This window comes from Biomphalaria glabrata, chromosome 13 (genome assembly GCF_947242115.1).
Source record: "Biomphalaria glabrata chromosome 13, xgBioGlab47.1, whole genome shotgun sequence".
Classification (NCBI taxonomy): Eukaryota; Metazoa; Mollusca; class Gastropoda; family Planorbidae; genus Biomphalaria; species Biomphalaria glabrata.
The window spans coordinates 27,803,406-27,825,234 of NC_074723.1; the positions used below are offsets into that span (position 1 = coordinate 27,803,406).

Sequence of the window (21,829 nt, forward strand, 5' to 3'; positions counted from 1 at the left end):
AAAAGTAGACCCTAATCTCGGTCTATTTTTACAATATTTCTCTCTTTTCTCATGCCGTCTTTAAGACATTCGCATTCTTCTATAGATCTCTAGAATCTAGATTGTAGACTTCAGATTGATTTACAGTTACAGATTACACATTGATCTAGATTATTCTAGTGAGAATTCAATTAAAATCATCGATGATCTAGATCTATAAATAGTAGATCTAGATTTTTAGTTTGTAGTAAAGTTAAATAAATGACATCAATAATTCAATTCATAATCATGATTTATAATATTGATTATCATAATTTAATTAGATAATACATAATACAATCAAAATACACTGAATTACACTCAGTACACTGTCATTGTGAATGTGATGTGTATGTGATACATGACAATAAAATATAAAATATATTAAAAGTAATAAAGTCACAATTAGATCTAGAAATAGTATTAGTATTAGACTAAATAAGTAAATTATTAGGTTATAATTATATAGATAGAATCTAGAGTCTAAGAATTCATTATCATTATGATTATGAAATGATTCACTGGACTGAGATTGAGAATGTCCAGATTGACAATAGACATAGTCAATAGACTTGAACTTGAATAGGCTGATAAATCTATTAGTATTATCTCTATCAAAAAATGATGATTGACGTGTAAAATTTTTGTACAGATAAAAATTTTATAAAATTTTAAGCAATACAATTTATTTGAAAATGTTTTACTTATTTCGGATGTTCCTTCAGAGTTGAAGATAATTACTTCCTAGTCCAAACCTCCCGCAGGACGACGGGGGATGGGAGCGGGCAGGGTTTGAACCCGGGACCATCGATAAGTCCGAACGACAGTCCAGCGTGCAAACCGCACGACCAGGCACCCACCATTTATTTAATTTATTAGACTCTATACATATATATTGCCTAAATTGGATATAGACTAGTCATATACTATAGTATAACTATAGCCATAGCATCAAATAATAATGTTAAATGTAGTAGAACATAGGGTAACCAAATATAGATCTAGAATTAGAAGATCGGTAGATCTAGATTCTAGATCTATAATATATAATATTAGATCTAAATCTAGGTCAGTCTATGTCTCTATAAAAATAGGAAATTTAAATATATTTTTAGAGTCCTCCAGTTGTGGTAGGAACATTTTAGGTATCCGCCTGGTCAAACTGGTGTTGTTTACTATAAAAAGTATAAATAAAGAATATTTATAATATGTATATATAGCTACATACATACTCCTTCTGTGGCATTTTACGTCTCGTGAGACGATCTTTTCCCTTTGCAACTTCTTGTGTGACTAAAGAGGCCAATCCTTGATACACAGCTGCGATCACAGGTTGGGCATATAAAATCACCAGGCTGTCCAATGGCTGTGTGAAGCGTCTAGTGTGGTAGCTTAACTTGTTGCCACCGCTGGCTAGCATTTGTGAAAGGGGAGCAACTTTGTAAGTCTCTCTTGCCAGTACATAGCCTCTCCACAGCAAGTCCTATGCAGTACCTCCTCGTGGTGGCAGATGGAAACTGAGGCTGCGAAGCCTCAGGCTAAACTGCAAGGGTCTCGGAGGAGGTTTGGCCCCAAGATGTGAGGCAGGCATGGCCCGTCGGCGTGCGGACACGCCCTGTTGCCCACAAACCAAACCCCTAGCTATAGGTCAATAGCCGCACTGCCTTGTGTGTGTGTCCCTGTAAGGTCTAAGGCTAAGGGAGTAAACCCTAACAGAAAATCCGGTCCTGGAGCCCCGTAGGCGGGGGGACAGTAGTAAGACTACTGCTCTCTGGCAAACTCCTGCAGCCACCTGTCCCCAAATTGTGATGGCTCGCCATCCCTTTGGACCCGGTCAGTATGGAAGAGAGGCGGGTGCTGATGTGTGGGCAGCCCAGCACTCGCAAATTTACCGCCCAGGCTTTCCCCCAGCAATGGAGAGGTCACTACATACTCCTTATATTGTGCTATAAGTATAGAGATATACTATATACAGGGGCATAACTAGGGATTTGGGGGCCCGGGGGGATTGACCTCTTTGGGGGCCCCTTGAATTTTGACTTCGACATATGACATGAGATAATTTACGCAAAAATATATAAGCCCAAAATCAAATTGGTTCAGTATATCAGTAAACTAACTCTTTTAATGAATAATACCATTGTTTATTTGTTAAGTAATGCACAAGTGACAAATCTCAATTGATATCGCTTCATGTTGTGCATTATATGCAGCAAAGAAATCTATAAGATCATCTACATCGATACTTTCTAGTATTTGTGACTTCACTGACATTAAAGCCATGATAAGCCTTTCTTGTGTCATTGTACTCCTGAGATAGTTTTTGATGAACTTCAGGTTTGAGAATGATCTCTCACATGATGTAATGGAAGTGGCCTGAGTTAGCGGCATTTGGAGGAGGTTGCAAGGTTTGAGCACACGTAATTACCATATGAAACCTGTTTCCTCAATATGTCTATTGGTGATTGTATTACTGGTTTGTTGATGAAAAGTGCTCGTGCATCATTGAAAAAGCGATTTGCCATTTATTTCATCCTACAAACAGGAAAAGTAGCACAGTTTGTCATAAGCGTGTCTTCATCTAACAGGTGTCTTGGTTCAAGAAGAAACCCAAAGGTATCCATTTTCTTTCCAGCCTTTGGAATCTGCCCTTCATCTCCATATGAAATCTGTCCAGCACTTCTGTCGCAACACCTTTGAATTGCAGCTCTATTGACAGTCCTACATTAGAACTCAACATCTCATCAAGTCTTTTCTTTCTTCTGGTTGTTTTGATTACAGGGAATCCATAGTATTCACTACCTTCTTTTGCGTTTTCGATGGATTGGGTTTTTGTCAGTTTCTCATCATTTTGCAGAAAAAACATGAAAGAGTACTAATTTCTTCAGCAGCTTCCCGTATGTGCAGTCCAGACTTGTAGTTTCTTCTGAACTATATTAATTGGGCGCAGGAGTTTTGACCAGAATTTCAGATAGGCAAAAAATTCTTAATTTTCCACTGCATGATGAAGATTCTGTGCTAATATTATATGATATTACGCCATTGTTGGTTGTTTATGTTTTGTGCGAAAATAAAAGAATTTAAAGCATAAAAAGTGGGATAGATCCATATCTCGCTATGCTCGAGTATAGAAATACTCCGATAAGAGGACTGCCGTTCACCATCACAACTGCTGATGAGTAGAAGACTCAGGGATATCCTTCCAACTTATCCCAAACTATTGAAACCATCGGTAGCTGACAATGCAGAGACATTACTCGAACGAACGACAGATGAAAAGCAAAGTGAAATACGATGCAAAAGCAAGATGAATTTTAGTATAGAATTCAGACAATTTGTATACGAATTTATTACTTATGTTAATAATATATACTAATTATTTATATTTCAACCTAATTTTAGATTATTTTGCCCCCCCCCTCTAGTATGTTGCTCGATTTGGTGGGGCTGGGAGGGGGCCATGGCATCGACCCCCCCCCCCCCCCCCCCCCCAAAAAAAAAAAAAAAACAAAAAAAAAACAACAACGTTCAAGTGGGGGGGGGGGGCAGTCCAATTTATTTGTAGAAATCACAGCTTGCTAACAGAATCAATTATCTATATGATTAAAACTTGTTATTGATATTTTAACCAATCTTTATATTATGTCGTTCCCCTGTTAGCCTATTACTGCCCTTCCCACCTAAACTCTTTGAGTTGAGAGGGGGGGGGGGCATCCTACTTTATGGAAAAATTATAGTTTGTGAACAAAATTAGTTGAATTAATATATAAATTGTATATTATGTCACTCCCCTTCTGGTATTTTGGCCACCTCAATGATTTGCCCAGCTCACTGCGGACACGTAAGCTGCTTTATGCCAATGATATTGTCCTCTGTCAACCAGGAAGCGAGCTGATCAAATGCAGGCAGCACTTCAAGCAGACCTCCATATAATCTCTTCATATTGTAACAAATGTCAGAATCTGCAGTGATGAATGCAAGAAAACGCTTTTGGCGTTGGAGCTTTGCCCCGAACTCCACTGATTAAAAATGAGCTGTAGATATCAGGAGAACGCATTTCTGCAGTGAAGAATACAAGAAAACGCTTTTGACGTTGGGAAAATGCTTACAGCACTCCCCCAGACCTCCTAACTTGCAAGAGAAAGGCCTCAACAAGACTGTTTTTTGTTTTTTTTTCACCGAAGGTTCATATCTAACTTTCTTTAAGCGCTTCTTGAATTCAAGGGTTAAAAAAAAAAAGGAATATTATTTGTTTCGCTGGGGTGTCTCCGTGTCATTTCATTGAAAGATGCCAATTATTTGTGTTGGAAGATGTTATAATGCAGGACTATCCACTGAAGAATGCAAGTACAAAAAAGTGTGTGTTAGGGAAGATGGAGGTTAAGAAAACTCATGAGTAGTGTTGGGTGGGTGGGGTAGGGAAGTGTGGTGCACTATAATGCTAGCAGTCTGAGAATGTAAAATATTTTTTAGGTTATAATAATATGTTTAAAAGATTGAGTAGTTGTGATATAAATATGTCTGAAATAATTTATTTGTATTTTTAGTTTAACATTTTTGGTGCATTGGTTCTAAAATATAATGAAATGTCTGTAATTCATTAGAGAATTAGAAAATGTCTGTGAAAAAATTAATGGGTAATCCCTTGCAAAGTGAACTCTAGATTTTAGTTACTATCTTTTTGAGTAATTCATTCTTTTAATCTCTTACTTGTTTTTTTTTTTCAGGATTGTAAGTCATGACTTCAGTTAAATTGAACTTTGAATACATAATTGACTCTTTTAGAACTAAAGCTTATTAGGTAAATCATTCATGTTATAGGGAGGTGAAACCAATATTTCATATACTTAGAAAGCTTTACATACTTGAAACACATGTTAATACTCACCATTTTTCTGTTAAAGATTTTTACCAGAGTTTTTAATAATTATTTCAAGTATCATTAGTAAAGTTTAATTTAAAACAATGTCAAATATTCAGCACTGTAATTTTACAAATTCAAAGAAAAAATATTTTTAGTGTATTTTTTTATATTTTGTTTTCAAATAAAAAACATTTTAAATTTTAATTTGACATCTATCAATTTCTTGTTCATATATGAGGTCTACAAATATCTTGTCTATTTTATTTTTTGTTCCTAGGTTTCAATGCTATCAAGTTAATAATGAGGAGAACAGTATATTATTGTTTTTCTTTACGAAATTTGTTGAGTGTTTTTGTGGCACTAGTTCTTGTTTATATTCTGGGCTATCTGCTGCTGACAACCCCAATCAGCAAGCGAAATGGGAAGCCTAAATTCTTAGATATAAGAACAGGTGTTCAGGAACGAGTATCTTTGACAAATTCTGAGGTAAAAAAATCTATATTAAAATAAAACAATATTCTACTTTCTACTACTATTTATAGATTTGGGCATTAGTGCATTTAGCAGATAATTGAAATAGTTGTGGTATAAATCTTGTTACGGAGGCGCGGTGGCTGAGCGGTAAAGCACTTGGCTTCTAACCTGGGGGTCCCAGGTATGAATCCTAGTTAAGACTGGGATTTTAAATTTTTAGATCTTTGCCTCTGAGTCCACCCAGCTCTAATGGATACCTGAAATTAGTTGGGGAAAGTAAAGGCAGTTGGTCGTTGTGCTGGCCACATGACACCCTTGTAAACCGTAGGCCACAGAAACAGATCATCTGCCCTATAGACCATAAAGTCGTCAAGGGAAACTAAATCCTGTTACAAATTAGGATTAAAATTTATTTTAAAATTATATTCTACTTTCTACTACTATTTATAGCTTTGGGTGTTAGTGCTCTTAGCTATTAATTAAAACATTTGTGGTTTAAATTATATTAAAATTGTGGATTTTTACTTTGGATTCATCTTAAGTTTATCAATTATATCACTTTGGGAGAATTCAGTTGTTTGGTCATTCTGTCAGCTATAATGAGTCTTTTGAACTGTTATAGAATTATAGAAACAATAAACTCTCTACTAAGATCTGCTCTGTAGAGTTTCAGGTCTCAAGAGATAACATTAGTGTTTGAACTCTTTGCTTCCAGGTTCCTCCTGTGGTTGATGAAGGCTATGGTGCATGGATCCAAGGTCGCAGCATTGAAATAATGAGTGCCATCAAAGATCTACACCACTTGAACAAATCAGAGAACCGTATAGTTTTGATTGGTTTCTTGCAACATACATCCAATAGAAACTTTGTGTGCTGTTTTAGAAACTCTCTAGAATCAAGTGATGTTGAACAAGTAAGACTGGACGTTACATTTTTATTTTCATTTACCTGTTTGGGGTGCTAGGAGGCGCAGTAGCTGAGCTGTAAAGTGCTTGGCTTCTGAACCGGGGTCCTGGGTTCGAATTCTGTTGAAGACTGGGAGTTTTCAATTTTGGGATCTTTGGGTGCCTCTGAGTCCACACAGCTCTAATGGGTACCTAACATTAGTTGGGGAAAAGTAGAGGTGGTTGATTGTTGTGCTGGTCACATGACACCCCCGTAAACTGTAGGCTACAGAAACAGATGACCTTTACATCATCTACTCTATAGATCACAAGGTCTGAAAGGGAAGCTTTAGCTTTTTGGGGTGCTAGTGTTGACTATTTTATTTCTTTCTTCCATTAGACTAGGGCTCTTTTGCTTTCACAATACTGTTGTTTTTTTTTTTATCTCTAAAAGTGATTGTATCTTGCTTAAGAAAAGCTTTTACTGGGCTATTGATGTATTGATGAATAATACCTTTAAAGAAAACCCAATGAAAAAATAAGTTTAACTACTATTGGGCTTCTTTGTTGTTTTTTTTCGTATAAAATTGAAGTTTCTATGTGTTATGTCATACATTAATTTCCTTTCATTAGGTTCCTGCTGCACTTGACTACATAGATTTAAGGTTTATAGTAAATTTCCAGAATGCAGTGTTTTCTTGTTTGACTCCCATGGGCAGTAATAGTTTGTTCAACTTTGTTTCATTTGCACCTGAGAGTTGCACACAGAATATGTCATCATCTCTTAAGATTGTGTATCCAGTACCTAGATCATTTGAACTAGCTGTATGCACTAAGGTAAGGATTTTAGCATTTTTTTAATAGTCATTACAAGCTTTTTTTCGCAAAGGAAATATTTTTTACAATTATGCATTTTACATCATATATCTATAGTATTTAATAAATTTTAATACATTACCATATTAACTCACCTGGGTGCATCCATTATCTTCTGAGACATAATGAGCCATATATATATATATATATATATATATATATAATATATATATATATATATATATATTAACAAATATTTAAACATGGGTTAGAAGTTTGTTTTATTTAATAGTTTAAAAAATTTTAATTACTAAGGTAACGAAAGAATTTTTAATTTATATTTGTGTAATTTGAGACATATGTATAAAATGCCCTTATAGATAGTAATATCTCAAAAAGAACTTTACTCTCTCTCTAATAAATATAACCCACAGAACAATATTACAAAATAAGTAGCAACCAAATAGTACAACTCCCACCCTAATATACCCTGCATGTGCAAAGTGTGCCTTGCTGTAAAGTACCAGTACATAAAGTTGTTGCTCATCAGACAATCCTTGAGACAATCCTTCTCCAGTTGTTTAGTTGCTTACTTACTTATCACAGTATATAAAAGCCTCTCTGCTGCATGGGTACTTTGTTAGTTGCTTACTTGTCACCATTGATTACTGGTATATAAAAGCTTCTCTGCTGCATAGGTACTTTGTTAGTTGCTTACTTGTCACCATTGATTACTGGTATATAAAAATTTACTGCCACATCAGTACTATTTGTTTTCTTGAGATTTATAATGAGATGTTCATAAAGCTTTCCAATGTACATTTCAGAACCACACAGCGAGCGATAGGAGGTATAAATGACACACTGGTCTTTCCATAGTTATGCTATGGTTATGAATAAGATAAATGCTGTATTCCATACACAGCTGACATTTGTTTCTAAAAGCTTGTATGGCTTTGCCCCAAAATACAGCACACAATAATAATAATATTGATTTAGAAATGTAGTTTATTTTAAACAGCAAGTTAATGCTGTGATCATTTATTTTGAAATATATATTTACTTATTTTAATGCACTTAAAGCATTTCCCCATTTTTAGCTCAATGAAATACAAATATGTATTTTTTAAAGTTGATTCTTTTAGTTAATTCTAACATTGTTTGTGTGGACAACACACATTAAAAAGATGTTAAAAATCAACCTGCGACCTCCATATTACTTTGTTAAGTAGAACAAGGAGGTCACTGTGAAATGTTGTTCCTAGTAGCATAAGTCAAAGTGCACTTTGATATTGGACAGCTGGATACAAAGAAAAGTTCAACTTTAAAAAAACAACAACCCAAAATTGCAGAGATTAAGTTCAAATAATTAAAAATCAGTTTGATACAGCAGTATTGTATTGTAAGAAAAAAAGTATAACTTTGATGTTAGATTATTATGTGATTCCTATTATTGGTATGACTTTCTACCATGAAAAACATTATGTATTGAACAGGTAGCTTATTCTAGGCTTGACCCAGTTCGTCTTGTTGAATGGTTTGAGTACATGAAGCTTGTTGGTGTCAGCAAAGTTTTAACTTTCTACAACAGCCTCCATCCTGACTCAATGAATGTTTTCAAGTATTACATCAGCACAGGATTTTTAGAATTAATCAGTTACAAGCCAAGGAGTATCAAAGGTAGGCTTGTATAATTTGCCATTCATTTTGTTTATTTTGCTTATCTAAAAGTAAAAAAAAAAGTGTTAATACATAGACCAAAATGTTTAGAATAGATTTATACAGTTTTAATTTATTTATTACTTTGTCTAAGTACTTTAAAAATTTTATTTGGTTGCTCATAGGTAGTAAGGTAAATCTTCTATTTCATGCTTACCTCCAATTAACTCACCACCTTTGGCCACCCTAGAATCCTTCTGGATCTATAGGCATTTCTTTTCTTCTTTGTGCACAAATTAAAGCTTCTGTCTATCAAAGATGTAATGAAAATTTATTTTAATTTGATAAATTATAGATGCTGCTTTAAAAGAGAAGATAATTATAACCGTGCTAATTCTTCACCCAGTCCCTCGAGCCATGCTATCAGCATCAGATCACCTTTTTCCTGTTTACACTTTTTCTTTTCAAATTCATGTTTTAAGCGCTTTTTTCTTTTCTAATCCATGTTTTTAAGTGCTTTAAGGGTTTATGGGAACGCTAGAGTGGCCGTTTTGAAATTTTTTTCCTTCTGAAACTTTGTGGATCTAAGTTGTTTTTATTATTAAATATTTTTTTTAGCATAAGTGACTAATAACTTTTTCATTTGTTTGCGTCATGGCTGATTAGCCTTCTTGTTCCTTGTCTAGTTCTAGGCCTCCTCACTGTTTTACTGCTGATCAGGCTCTAAATAGCTTTTTAGATTTGAATACTAGTGACATGAGTGGCTTAGAAAGTTGTCCTGGAAGCTCTGAAAGTGATTTTCAGCCTTCAGATTCAGGCGAGTCTGATAGTGAAATAGGTCTACATTTAGACACCCCTAAATCTAATAAAGGATAGGGGCATTACCCCAGCAAGGCCCTACTAAAAGGATCACTAAAAGTCTAAATATTGATCAAGCTGGACAGTGTTAGTTTTTTTCTGTATTTAATTCAATAATAATGAATCAGGACTTTAAGAAAATTTTGTTTTCTTGGATAAGACAATTTTTAGAAGTAATCAAGTACCGTTTTTTTTTCATCTCTAATATTACCAATTATTTTTTTCCAGCGACTATTTATAACACTGAAGTATAAATTATTTGTAGTACATTGGATTTCCAACAAAGTTTTATATAACAAGTCTATGTTTTAACAAACAGAAAAAACAGTAAAACATTTATAAATAGGCATATGTGATAAAAATTTTGTGAAAAAATAATAATTCTGGCAGAATGAGAAAAAAATTTCAGTTTTCAAGAGTTAATCTAGTTGTGCATGCAAATAAGAGAGTTAAACTCTGCTTAGTCATTGGTTTGCCTGACTGATCAGGTAACCCATTCCATGTTGTATGGAACTAGGGAAGAAGGTGCACTTGTTTTGTTCTATCATAGGACTTGATTTATGTGTCTTTCTGAGCATTTTATTCCACAAGCATTATTCTTTCACTAGTAACAGAGTACAAAAGAGTCTGGCTACACTTTTCTTTAAGCAAATCAGATTCATCTGAACTGTAGAATGTCTGGTAATTGTATTTGTTTAATTGTTTGAATGTATTTGATGGCTACTGATTGTCTCTCACTTGGTTGTTTGAATGTTTGTGATGGCTACTTATTGTCTCTCTTGGTTGTTTGTGATGGCTACTGATTGTCTCTCACTTGGTTGTTTGAATGTTTGTGATGGCTACTGATTGTCTCTCACTTGGTTGTTTGAATGTTTGTGATGGCTACTGATTGCCTCTCACTTGGTTGTTTGTGATGGCTACTGATTGCCTCTCACTTGGTTGTTTGTGATGGTTACTGATTGCCTCTCACTTGGTTGTTTGTGATGGCTACTGATTGCCTCTCACTTGGTTGTTTGTGATGGTTACTGATTGCCTCTCACTTGGTTGTTTGTGATGGCTACTGATTGCCTCTCACTTGGTTGTTTGTGATGGCTACTGATTGCCTCTCACTTGGTTGTTTGTGATGGTTACTGATTGCCTCTCACTTGGTTGTTTGTGATGGCTACTGATTGCCTCTCACTTGGTTGTTTGTGATGGTTACTGATTGCCTCTCACTTGGTTGTTTGTGATGGCTACTGATTGCCTCTCACTTGGTTGTTTGTGATGGCTACTGATTGCCTCTCACTTGGTTGTTTGTGATGGTTACTGATTGCCTCTCACTTGGTTGTTTGTGATGGCTACTGATTGCCTCTCACTTGGTTGTTTGTGATGGTTACTGATTGCCTCTCACTTGGTTGTTTGTGATGGCTACTGATTGCCTCTCACTTGGTTGTTTGTGATGGCTACTGATTGTCTCTCACTTGGTTGTTTGTGATGGTTACTGATTGTCTCTCACTTGGTTGTTTGTGATGGTTACTGATTGCCTCTCACTTGGTTGTTTGTGATGGTTACTGATTGCCTCTCACTTGGTTGTTTGAATGTTTGTGATGGCTACTGATTGTCTCTCACTTGGTTGTTTGTGATGGCTACTGATTGTCTCTCACTTGGTTGTTTGTGATGGCTACTGATTGCCTCTCACTTGGTTGTTTGTGATGGCTACTGATTGTCTCTCACTTGGTTGTTTGTGATGGCTACTGATTGCCTCTCACTTGTTTGTGATGGCTACTGATTGTCTCTCACTTGGTTGTTTGTGATGGCTACTGATTGTCTCTCACTTGGTTGTTTGTGATGGCTACTGATTGCCTCTCACTTGGTTGTTTGTGATGGCTACTGATTGTCTCTCACTTGGTTGTTTGTGATGGCTACTGATTGCCTCTCACTTGGTTGTTTGTGATGGCTACTGATTGCCTCTCACTTGGTTGTTTGTGATGGCTACTGATTGCCTCTCACTTGGTTGTTTGTGATGGCTACTGATTGTCTCTCACTTGGTTGTTTGTGATGGTTACTGATTGCCTCTCACTTGGTTGTTTGAATGTTTGTGATGGCTACTGATTGTCTCTCTTGGTTGTTTGAATGTTTATGATGGCTAACAATGACAAGTGAGGGTAACAAAACATAAAATATGGCATACAATGAAAATGTTAGTATTGAGCTCCGCAATTAACATTCACTTATAATTATATCTAAAGCCAATTCTTCTGTCATGCACAGAGTAAAAATGACTGTACAGCAAAAAGGAGTGGTGTGTTACTAATTAGCACATAGTAAAACATTTTTTTGATTAATCCTTTTTGTTATAAGCCTAGCTAATCATCCTTTTTGTTTCTTTATGTGAAGGTATCACTGAAATCAACTTTACTGATGACAACTCACAGACACGCCAAGCCAGACAGGATAAAACCCTCCTGGTGAGAGACTGCCAGTTCAGGCTTGGGGGCTATGATTATGTGATGACCATTGACTTTGATGAGTTTCCTGTTCCCATAGCTCCCTATGGAACTTTAAACTGGATCATTCAGGTAGGAACATCTTAGGAGCACAAAAAAATGGGAAGTTGTAAAGACTCAGAAAATAATTCACATGGTCCAAGAATAATGTCCATAGGATGCATACAAAATTCTTTTCCTTGACATTCATAAAAAAAAATTGTTTTAATGTTGGTTTATTAAAAGTTAATAGATCTAGGTTTTTAATGTATTCCATATGGAAACATATAATCCTTTTTTTTTGTTTAAACCATTATCTCTTAAAAAACAACAACATAATTTTTATGTTGGGTGTTGGCTATATAAAGTGCCCCTTTCAGACCTTGTGGTTTATAGGGCAGATGATGTAAAGGTCCTCTGTTTTTGTGGCCTATGGTTAATGAGGGTGTCATGTGACCAGCATAATGGCCAACCACCTTTACTTTTCCCCAACAAATGTCAGGTACCCATTAGAGCTGGGTGGACTCAGAGGCGCCCAAAGATCCTGAAATTAAAAATCCCAGTCTTCACCAGGATTTGAACCCGGGACTCCCTGTTTGGAAGCCAAGCACTTTACCGCTCAGCCACCGTGCCTTTGTTGGCCACATGGTAAAATTTAAAATCTTGGCTGAAGAATGAGCGAGAGAATGATTCAGAAACATAATGCTATCATTTACATACATACCTAAAAAATCATATTCAGTCCATTCTAGTGTTGATATCTAGCTATGATTAATGGCACAAAAACATCTAAGCCATGTTGGGCTTTTTCACTTGCTATATTATATTAATTATAAACATTGTAATCTGTTCAATACAATTTTTATTTTCCAAAACTTGTTTAAAGTCACTCAAGTCTGAAGTGTAATATTTTAAGTGGCTATGTGAACCTAGCTGTGATGTGCATATTTTGCCACATTCGATACAGACAAAACATGTTCCATGGGTCTATTTCAGTTCTCTTTTCCCAGACTCTGTCTGGCTCTAGCTCTTATTTTTGTATTTCAATGTGAACCTTCATTTTGGACATTCAAACCAATTGAAAACATGTTTTAAAAAACATCAAATTTAGTTTTTCAAAATGTATAAAGTAAATGTCCATTATGTGGGTATATATATATATATATATATACAGTATTTTTTTGTGATAGTATGCACTGGTATGGCTTATTGGCGCCTTTTTTAACGTGGGGAAAAAAATTATTACTTTTCTTGTATTTTAACGTTTATTATTAATTTATTAGTAGTTGAAAGTTAGGCAATCCATCACTGAGTACCAGACAACTATTTTTTTTTACAAAAAAAAGCACTGTATATATATATTTCTGGAATACTCTGTTTTTAAGAGGCTTTTTATATTAATTTAATTTAATTAATTTTATTTAATTTAATGTTCATGTTTATAACAGAGAAAGTTGAATAGTTTATTTGCTTATTATTATCAAAATATTGTAAAAAAAAAAATATTATTTTTTTTGTTATGCCAATTTTAACTTTACTTATTACCTTGACATTAAAAAATTAGTGGTTATTAAAAATTATACTTTTTTTTTCTTTCTACATTTAATAAGAAATTTAATTTTTGGATTTTTCTCAGGAAAAACAAAAGTCTTACAATGTAACATTCCACAGCACTTGACATTATCTCTGTTTCTTGTCAGACAAACAAGAGTTAATGTCACTTAAATAAAGAACCTGTTCTAAAACTCTCAGATGTTATTTTGAAGACTTTCTTAGATTTGTTTAGCTCAGGATTAAACATTTGAGACAGAATTGAGACACTTTTTAATGTCATTGTTTTACTATTTGTAAATATTTCTTGACTTCAGGAGATGATGCTGAATTTCTCAGATGGTAGTGGGTTCAGACTGGATCCTATTCTCATGCCACCTGAATGGGCCAAAGTAAAAGCTGGAGGACTTTACCACTGGCAGTTTAACTCTGGGACTTACATAGCTCCATATTGTCGCAAGTGGATCTATCTTCCTAAGCACACCTGGCTAGCTTCTACGCATGAAAATATACCAAAGAAAGGTTTCAAAACGTAAGTTCAATTTTATGCTATCTTAAAATCAGTGAATAACCTTGAATCTAAACTATTCCAAGTCCATCGACTTTGTAACAGTTCAAAATTGTGAACATGTTGAACTCTATTAGAGATTGCTCAGATTTAAGTGCACAAACATGCAAGAAGTGAATGGAGTATGAACAATGGTCACAAGTCACATGACAGGAAGTTCAGCAGGAGTGAAAGTTTGACTAATTCTATACATTCATCGCATAACATAGTAAAGCTTGTTAGACAAGATCATGAGTATATTGTACTAAAGTGTTGAAGTAGCTGTCGTCACTATTCTCCCGAGTTCAAACCCTGCTTGTCTTCATTCCCTGCATTCTGCAGGAGGTTTGGGCTAGGATGTAATAATCATTTCTGAAAGAGTAGGAATAAACTTTCAAAACAAAACAATTGATGCTGAATAATGTTAATGCTTGTTGATTGAAATGATTTATATAACAAATTTTTCAGCTAGAATGTCAAGTCTCATTTCGGTAGTTGAGTTAGGAAGGCAAGAGGCTTAATGCTTACAAAGTGTTCTGATGAAATCTTGGTGTTTGGGCATCGGAAATGGAATAAGGAGACAAAATATTAGCATTTAAAGCTAGGACTTCAAAGATTTCAGTTGTGATCAAATGTTGAATTTTCGGAAGCAAATAATGTTAAATATTTGTTCATTTTAATCATGATCAACAGGAGTTGTTTGTGAGCCCAGGCATTCATATTTATGCTGGACTTCATTTTGTTGAAAAGTTAAAGATGCTGATGGATCCCAACACCCTGCCAGCTATTAAGAGTGAACTTGTGGTTCCTTTTTCTCTCATGTTCTTTGGTCTGAATTTGGTCTAAATATAATAAACAGAAAAACATTAAGATTATGGAACAGGATTTGATATAATAAGCGCCTGGTTGATTAACTATTAGTAAGGCTAACCTGATTTGATAGTAATATCTCTTCTAATGTAGAAATTTAGTAAATAATTGTATGTGTTCAGTGATGATAACAATTATAAAAAAGAAATGCCTCCAGAAACTGTGTCATGTATAAAGATAATGATCATTTTGATACTCTTGAGGCATGACAAAATTATTTGGGGGTAATATATTTTGTACTCACACTATTGGTAAAGAAGTGTTAATGACAAGCACATGATATCATAAATCTCTTTATAATCAGGAGCAAGTTTTCTAATGTAAGTTAACATATAATATTTGAATCTAATAGAAGCTTTTACTTTATTTAGCGACTATAAATTTTCACAACCAAGAGCATAATACTTTAGATATTGTAATTTGCTACTATAAACAATGTAGAATAATGCTTGAATCTTACAAGCATGTTGAATACTTCTGGAAGGTTATATAAACTATTTACTAACTACACATCTTTACTGAAAATTGCTTCTTGTTAATCACTAATGAGACTCTCTTGTTTGTCTACAGCTATGTTATACCCAGTACACTTGTACACTTCCTACACTTCCGCTCTTGCAAGTTGGAGTGGCAAGGTATCCCATGCCGCAATCTCTCACAGACAGTCCAAAATGAGCTTGTGCTTCAAAGATTTGGCTTCTCCATGTTTGACAGCTTGAGGCAGGTGCCACTGAAAGATCTGATACCTAACCCAAGATATATTGAATATATCAAAAAGTATCAGAAGAGCCCTGCCCAGCCACCAGAAGGGGAGGAAGATATGGATGAGATGTTGTTGTAGTAGAAAGGTTTGACATTGTTTGGCAAAGGAAAAGGTTAATTGTGACATTTAATGATCAACCTGACTAGAGAATTGGTTGAGGTATAATGAAACATTATGGGTATTTGTAATTTTGTTTTTATTTCTGTATTCGATATATATTTTACCAGGCTGCCAGATCATGCGGTTTGCGCGCTGGACTGTTGTTCGGATTTATCGACGGTCGAGGGTTCAAACCCTGCCTGCTCCCATCCCCCGTCGTCCTGCGGGAGGTTTGGACTAGGAAGTAAACTATCTTCAACTCTGAAGGAACATCCGAATTATGTAAAACATTTAACAAAACAAGTCACTACACTATTGAGATATTGTAGTAAAAAGGTTTGACATTTACACAGTCACTACATTGTTGAGATGTTGTTGTAGTAGAAAGGTTTGACATTGACACAGTCACTACATTGTTGAGATGTTGTAGTAGAAAGGTTTGACATTGACACAGTCACTACATTGTTGAGATGTTGTTGTAGTAGAAAGGTTTGACATTGACACAGTCACTACATTGTTGAGATGTTGTAGTAGAAAGGTTTGACATTGACACAGTCACTACATTGTTGAGATGTTGTTGTAGTAGAAAGGTTTGACATTGACACAGTCACTACATTGTTGAGATGTTGTAGTAGAAAGGTTTGACATTGACACAGTCACTACATTGTTGAGATGTTGTTGTAGTAGAAAGGTTTGACATTGACACAGTCACTACATTGTTGAGATGTTGTAGTAGAAAGGTTTGACATTGACACAGTCACTACATTGTTGAGATGTTGTAGTAGAAAGGTTTGACATTGACACAGTCACTATATTGTTGAGATTTTGTTGTAGTAGAAATGTATTCTGGTTTGACATTGACACAGTCACTACATTGTTGAGATTTTGTTGTAGTAAAAATGTATTCTGGTTTGACATTGACACAGTCACTACATTGTTTTTCTGAAACAAAGGAAAGGACAATCACACAGCTTAATGGGATAAACATTGATGTATGATTTTATGATATTTTTTTACACTTTGTATTGATACTCGTCGTCGGCCTTCTTCAGTCATGAAACGACTATGGTTCATCTCGATAGCAAGATGAAAGCCTGGGCATTGTCTATGGTCAGAACTATGTCGCCCACACAGCAGTTCCCCCCTCTCTGCGCAGCTGATGAGACCAAAGGAACGGAATATCCAATACAGTTTGGGATCAGTAGCGCCGCAGGCTCTGCCAGGCTGGTGACCCTTAGATATTGATACTATGTTTGGAATATTATATCTCTATTTGCATTGGAAAGTAAATTAAACATTGTAAATTGGATTTAAATTTTTCTTGGTTTACAGATTGTTAGGTTTTGAATTTGACTTCAACAAAAAATATTAGTATTATGAAATTTATCTGCATGATACCCACACACACAAAGTAAGTGTGGCTGCCTTGTAATGTGGTATGCGCTTTGGACTGTCATCTGAGTTCAACCTCTGCAATCATCGAAGAGGTTTTGACTGATGTAATGATCTTCATTCCTGAAGAAATGTCCATAAGTTGTCAATAAACAAAAAGACAGAAATTACATTTTTAAAATTTGGGGCTTCAAATGAAAAAATGAAATGTTGTTTTCTATGCTGTATTTTAAAAACAAAATGTAAAAGAAAAATCTGTTGTTTTTTTTTCTGTGAATATTATTTTAAAAGTACATTTTAAAAATATTTTTGTAAAACCCAGGAAAATATTGTTTAAAATTTTTTTTATGTTTCTTGATATTTTTTTTCAAATTCCAGGGCTCAGCCCCTATTTATTTGCAATAAACATCAGTTATATGAATCTCAATAATTTATAACATACTGTTGATATGTTATAAATACTCATTCAACCAAAGGTTAGGAATTACATTTTGTACAAATATACATAGCTTGCAGATATACATCAAAATCGTGAGCAGCTAATCAATGTACTTTGTTTGGCAAAGGAAAAGGTTAACTTGTGACATTTAATGATCAACCTGACTGGAGAAATGGTTGAGGTATAATGAAACATTATGGGTATTTGTAATTTTGTTTTTATTTCTGTATTCGATATATATTTTATTTATGAATTTCATGGCTCTGGTAGTCTTTTAGACTTTGCATAAATGGCAATTGACTTTTTTTTTTTTACTACAAATGTAGTGTGTATATAAAAACACATTGAGATATACTGCTTTGGCTCAGAATGTTTGGGGGTCAGCCATTTTGGGGGTAAACATTAGAGTGATATTTTAAAAAACTGATAAAAAACAATCCTTATTTTTCTAAAGAAAACATTTTTGACCACTATAGTTTCTTTTTCAGACCTTGTGGTCTATAGAGAGATGATGTAAAAGTTCATCTGTTTCTTTGGCCAATGATTAACAAGGGTGTCATGTGGCCAGCACAACGACCAACCGCCTTTACTTTTCTCCATCTAATGTCAGGTCCCATTAGGGCTGGGTGGCTTCAGAGGCGCCCAAAGATCCTGAAATCAAGTTTTAGGTTTTTAAATAAGGACTATTTTATTTCAAGGGAAGTGAGGATTTCTAGACTATAGTCATAATACAAAAATTCCTACAGACAAACATTTGTACACATGCACAACATAAACACATATTACTCTTTTTATGAAAATATTGGACATTTGATTCTAGTGTAAGCATTTAGAGACAAAATATTCAGTGCCAAAATGGCTGTGTTCAAACTATTTTTGGTGCCAAAATGTCTTGCTCAAGTTACTAATAAATAATTTGTGTTGTTTTTTTTTGCTCTAATGTATCTTTTTATCTTTTCTACTTTACTTTATAATTCAGTATGTGTGAGCTGGTGCATGCGTGTGTTAGGAGAAAAAGAAAGTAGCTTCTCATCCCTCTCCCTCATAAGACATGATCACTTGAAGACTTGCTGTGAGACAGCAACTCTCATGGTGCTTGAGAAGCTCTCTTGTTCTGAAGTTCAAATATACATTGTATACTTATTTCTAAACTCTTATTGATAATCTTAGCCAGGCACTTTTTGCCTTGCAGTCACAAATTTGACTTTGAAGCCTTCATCTATTTTTGTGTTTTCCAGAGACAAAATAAGCTCAACTAAAATCATTTGTTGGGCACATACTGATGTTTTCAAAGACTTTTGTCTGATCTTATAATTAGATACTGTAATGAGTCTCTAATAAAATATCATCATCCTTTCTTTCTCAGGGAAAAATAAATGCATTATTTGACTCAAAATCATTCCATAAAGTTAATCTTGCATTAGATATTTTGAAAATCTTCTATTTCATGCTCTTGATTCTGGTTAAGGAAGTTACTCTTAGGCTGTGGGCTTCTAATAATAAACATTTTTATATTGAATGATAGATCGACTCTACATTATTTTTTAAAAATTCTGTCATATAAAGTTACTATGAGCTCTTTGACTGACATTAGAAAAAAACAAAGTATTCTGCTGTTTCTTATAGCTCTGCTGTGAATGTGATATTTTTGTGGCACAATGAATGAGAACTACCACCGAGTTACATCCATATCTTATGGTTAACAGCCTTTTCATGAATGTGATGTTACATGAGTCAATCATGAATGTGATCCTACATGAGTCTTATCACGAATATGATGCTACATGAGTCTATCATGAATATAATGCTACACGTGTATCATAAATGTGATGCTACACATGTGTATTATGAATGTGATGCTACACATGTGTATCATGAATGTGATGCTACACATGTGTATTATGAATGTGATGCTACACATGTGTATCATGAATGTGATGCTACACACGTGTATTATGAATGTGATGCTACAAACTAGGGAGACATCTGAGAGACAGCTGACAGCATGAATGCCTTTCTGCTTCAACTTTGTTGTTATAAAACTTGATGGATTTTAAAACTAAACGACATAATTCTTAGTTTTACTTTGATTTTGTTGCTGATATTGTCATATTTTCAGTCATGTGATGTTATGCAGTTGAACAGTTTCCTTGTTAAATAGTTTTGTGTAAACTTTGAGCACTGTCTTATACTTTTGATGAAACTTTTTTTTAAGGGATGGTACTCATTAGAAAATTCTTTTAATGTAAAAATGACAATTTATACTTTCTTGTATACTACTTGTGCATGGTTTCTTCTAGGAATTAATATTTTAAACTTCTTCATTCTTTTTTTTATTGTGATTTTTTGGGTACATTTGAATACACCTGTAATAGAATACCTAGTGTTCACCTGAAATTTGTGTTAGAAAAGCATTTTTTTTTTCATTTGTATTCCTCCCTCATCCCCACCTTCACCACAAGCAAACTAAAAACAATTTTATAAGTTTAAATGAAAGTGGATATTTGACACACTTACACTAACAGAAGTAAGATTCTAATAAAGAGCAGGTCATTCTGTACTCATTTTTGTATCATTCCTTCACATACACAGCTGTTTGTTTTCAAGGATTCATTTCTGTATTTTATTATGAAATTGAGTGAAACATGTTTCCAATATACAGTTGGTGTAGCTCTTCAAATCTCAGAAGACAACATTATGAGGCAGCAACTAATCCTAGAGGCAGTGTCCCATTAGGTCTAGATAGGCTCAAGCTTGTCACACTTGGTCTAGATAGGCTCCAGCTTGTCCCACTTGATCTAGATAGGCTCAAGCTTGTCACACTTGGTCTAGATAGGCTCAAGCTTGTCACACTTGGTCTAGATAGGCTCCAGCTTGTCCCACTTGATCTAGATAGGCTCAACCTTGTCCCACTAGGTCTACATAAGCTGAACCTTCTCCCAATAGGTCTAGATAGGCTCAACCTTGTCACACTAGGTCTAGATAGGATAACCTTGTCACACTAGGTCTAGATAGGCTCAACCTTGTCCCACTAGGTCTAGATAGGCTCAACCTTGTCACACTAGGTCTAGATAGGCTAACCTTGTCACACTAGGTCTAGATAGGCTCAACCTTGTCCCACTAGGTCTAGATAGGCTCAACCTGGGCTAGTGAACTTTCTGCTTTCTTTCTGAATGTGTTATCAAAGCTTGGACCCTACTTTCATTGTTGCTCCCTCTACTTGCAAGGTTTTCCCTATGCCCATGTGTTGTTGATAGGAATGTAAAGCTGTATGTTTACCTTGAGTGTATAGGGTTTTATATTAGATTTTGCTTTTATTATGTCTTGTTTCACCAAAGTTTGACTTTACTCCAATGTTATACAATTAACAGATTTGAACTGTTTCTTTGATAAGGGCAGCACTACCAATGTTCATGTCAGCTATAAACATTTTATTTTATGAACATTTTTTTTTTCATCCAAACTTTTTCCCCTTCACTTCCCAGAGTCTAGATATTTTTTATTCCCCACTGAGTAAGGAAGGATAAGAAGTCTCACTGGCTCATTCTCTCCCCTATTTAGCAGTAACAGTTTTTTTTTTCTGCCCTGTACACTGAGTATGAAGGCAAGGTGGAACATTCTATCCCAAGATTAGTTTGTATAAACTACTTTCTTTTCTAATCTGTTGTTGGAGCTGTGCTTCAATATAATTTGATATTTGGTTGTGTTTTTAATGAAATAATTGTATGAATTACAATTGTTGTTATTAACTCTGGCCTGTGTCATAATAAATAATCAAGTCATATTGTGCTTTGTTGTTTTCAACAGAATATTAATTGAATCAAATGGAAAACTTTTAATCTGAAAACCATTTTTTTTTCTTTATAGCGTATGAATTAAAAAAAACCACTAATTGTTAATTACTGGCTATGGCTGCTATTTTGATTTAAATCAGGTTAAGTGAGATTTATAAATTGATTTTTAATTATTTATATTTCTTTCTATTTATATTAATTTGACTTCAGATTTCATCCCAGTTGTTAGGACATCAGACTTTACATTCATGAATATCATTCACAGGAAGGAACTTCTTATCTAAATCACTGAAGAAAACCAATGACAATGATCAACATTTCTGAAGTAATGTCTGA

At 34.6% G+C, this 21,829-nt stretch overlaps 1 protein-coding gene across 2 annotated transcripts; it reads left to right on the forward strand.

Moving 5' to 3' along the window:
- Window positions 1-25: 25 nt before the first annotated feature.
- Window positions 26-21,483, forward strand: LOC106052922 (uncharacterized). Of its 2 annotated transcripts, XR_008774253.1 has the most exons (10): window positions 26-158; window positions 4,746-4,819; window positions 5,160-5,368; window positions 6,072-6,269; window positions 6,874-7,077; window positions 8,553-8,736; window positions 11,950-12,131; window positions 13,907-14,121; window positions 15,577-20,764; window positions 20,824-21,483. XR_008774253.1 is itself a non-coding variant. In XM_056007650.1 (9 exons), exons 3-9 carry the CDS (start codon window positions 5,183-5,185, stop codon window positions 15,845-15,847), a joined length of 1,440 nt encoding a protein of 479 aa, XP_055863625.1. In that variant the 5' UTR covers window positions 26-158; window positions 4,746-4,819; window positions 5,160-5,182; the 3' UTR covers window positions 15,848-21,483. The 2 variants fall into 2 exon arrangements, 1 of the variants encoding a protein (XP_055863625.1); XM_056007650.1 differs by having other exon boundaries at window positions 15,577-21,483.
- The last annotated feature ends 346 nt before the right edge of the window (window positions 21,484-21,829 follow it).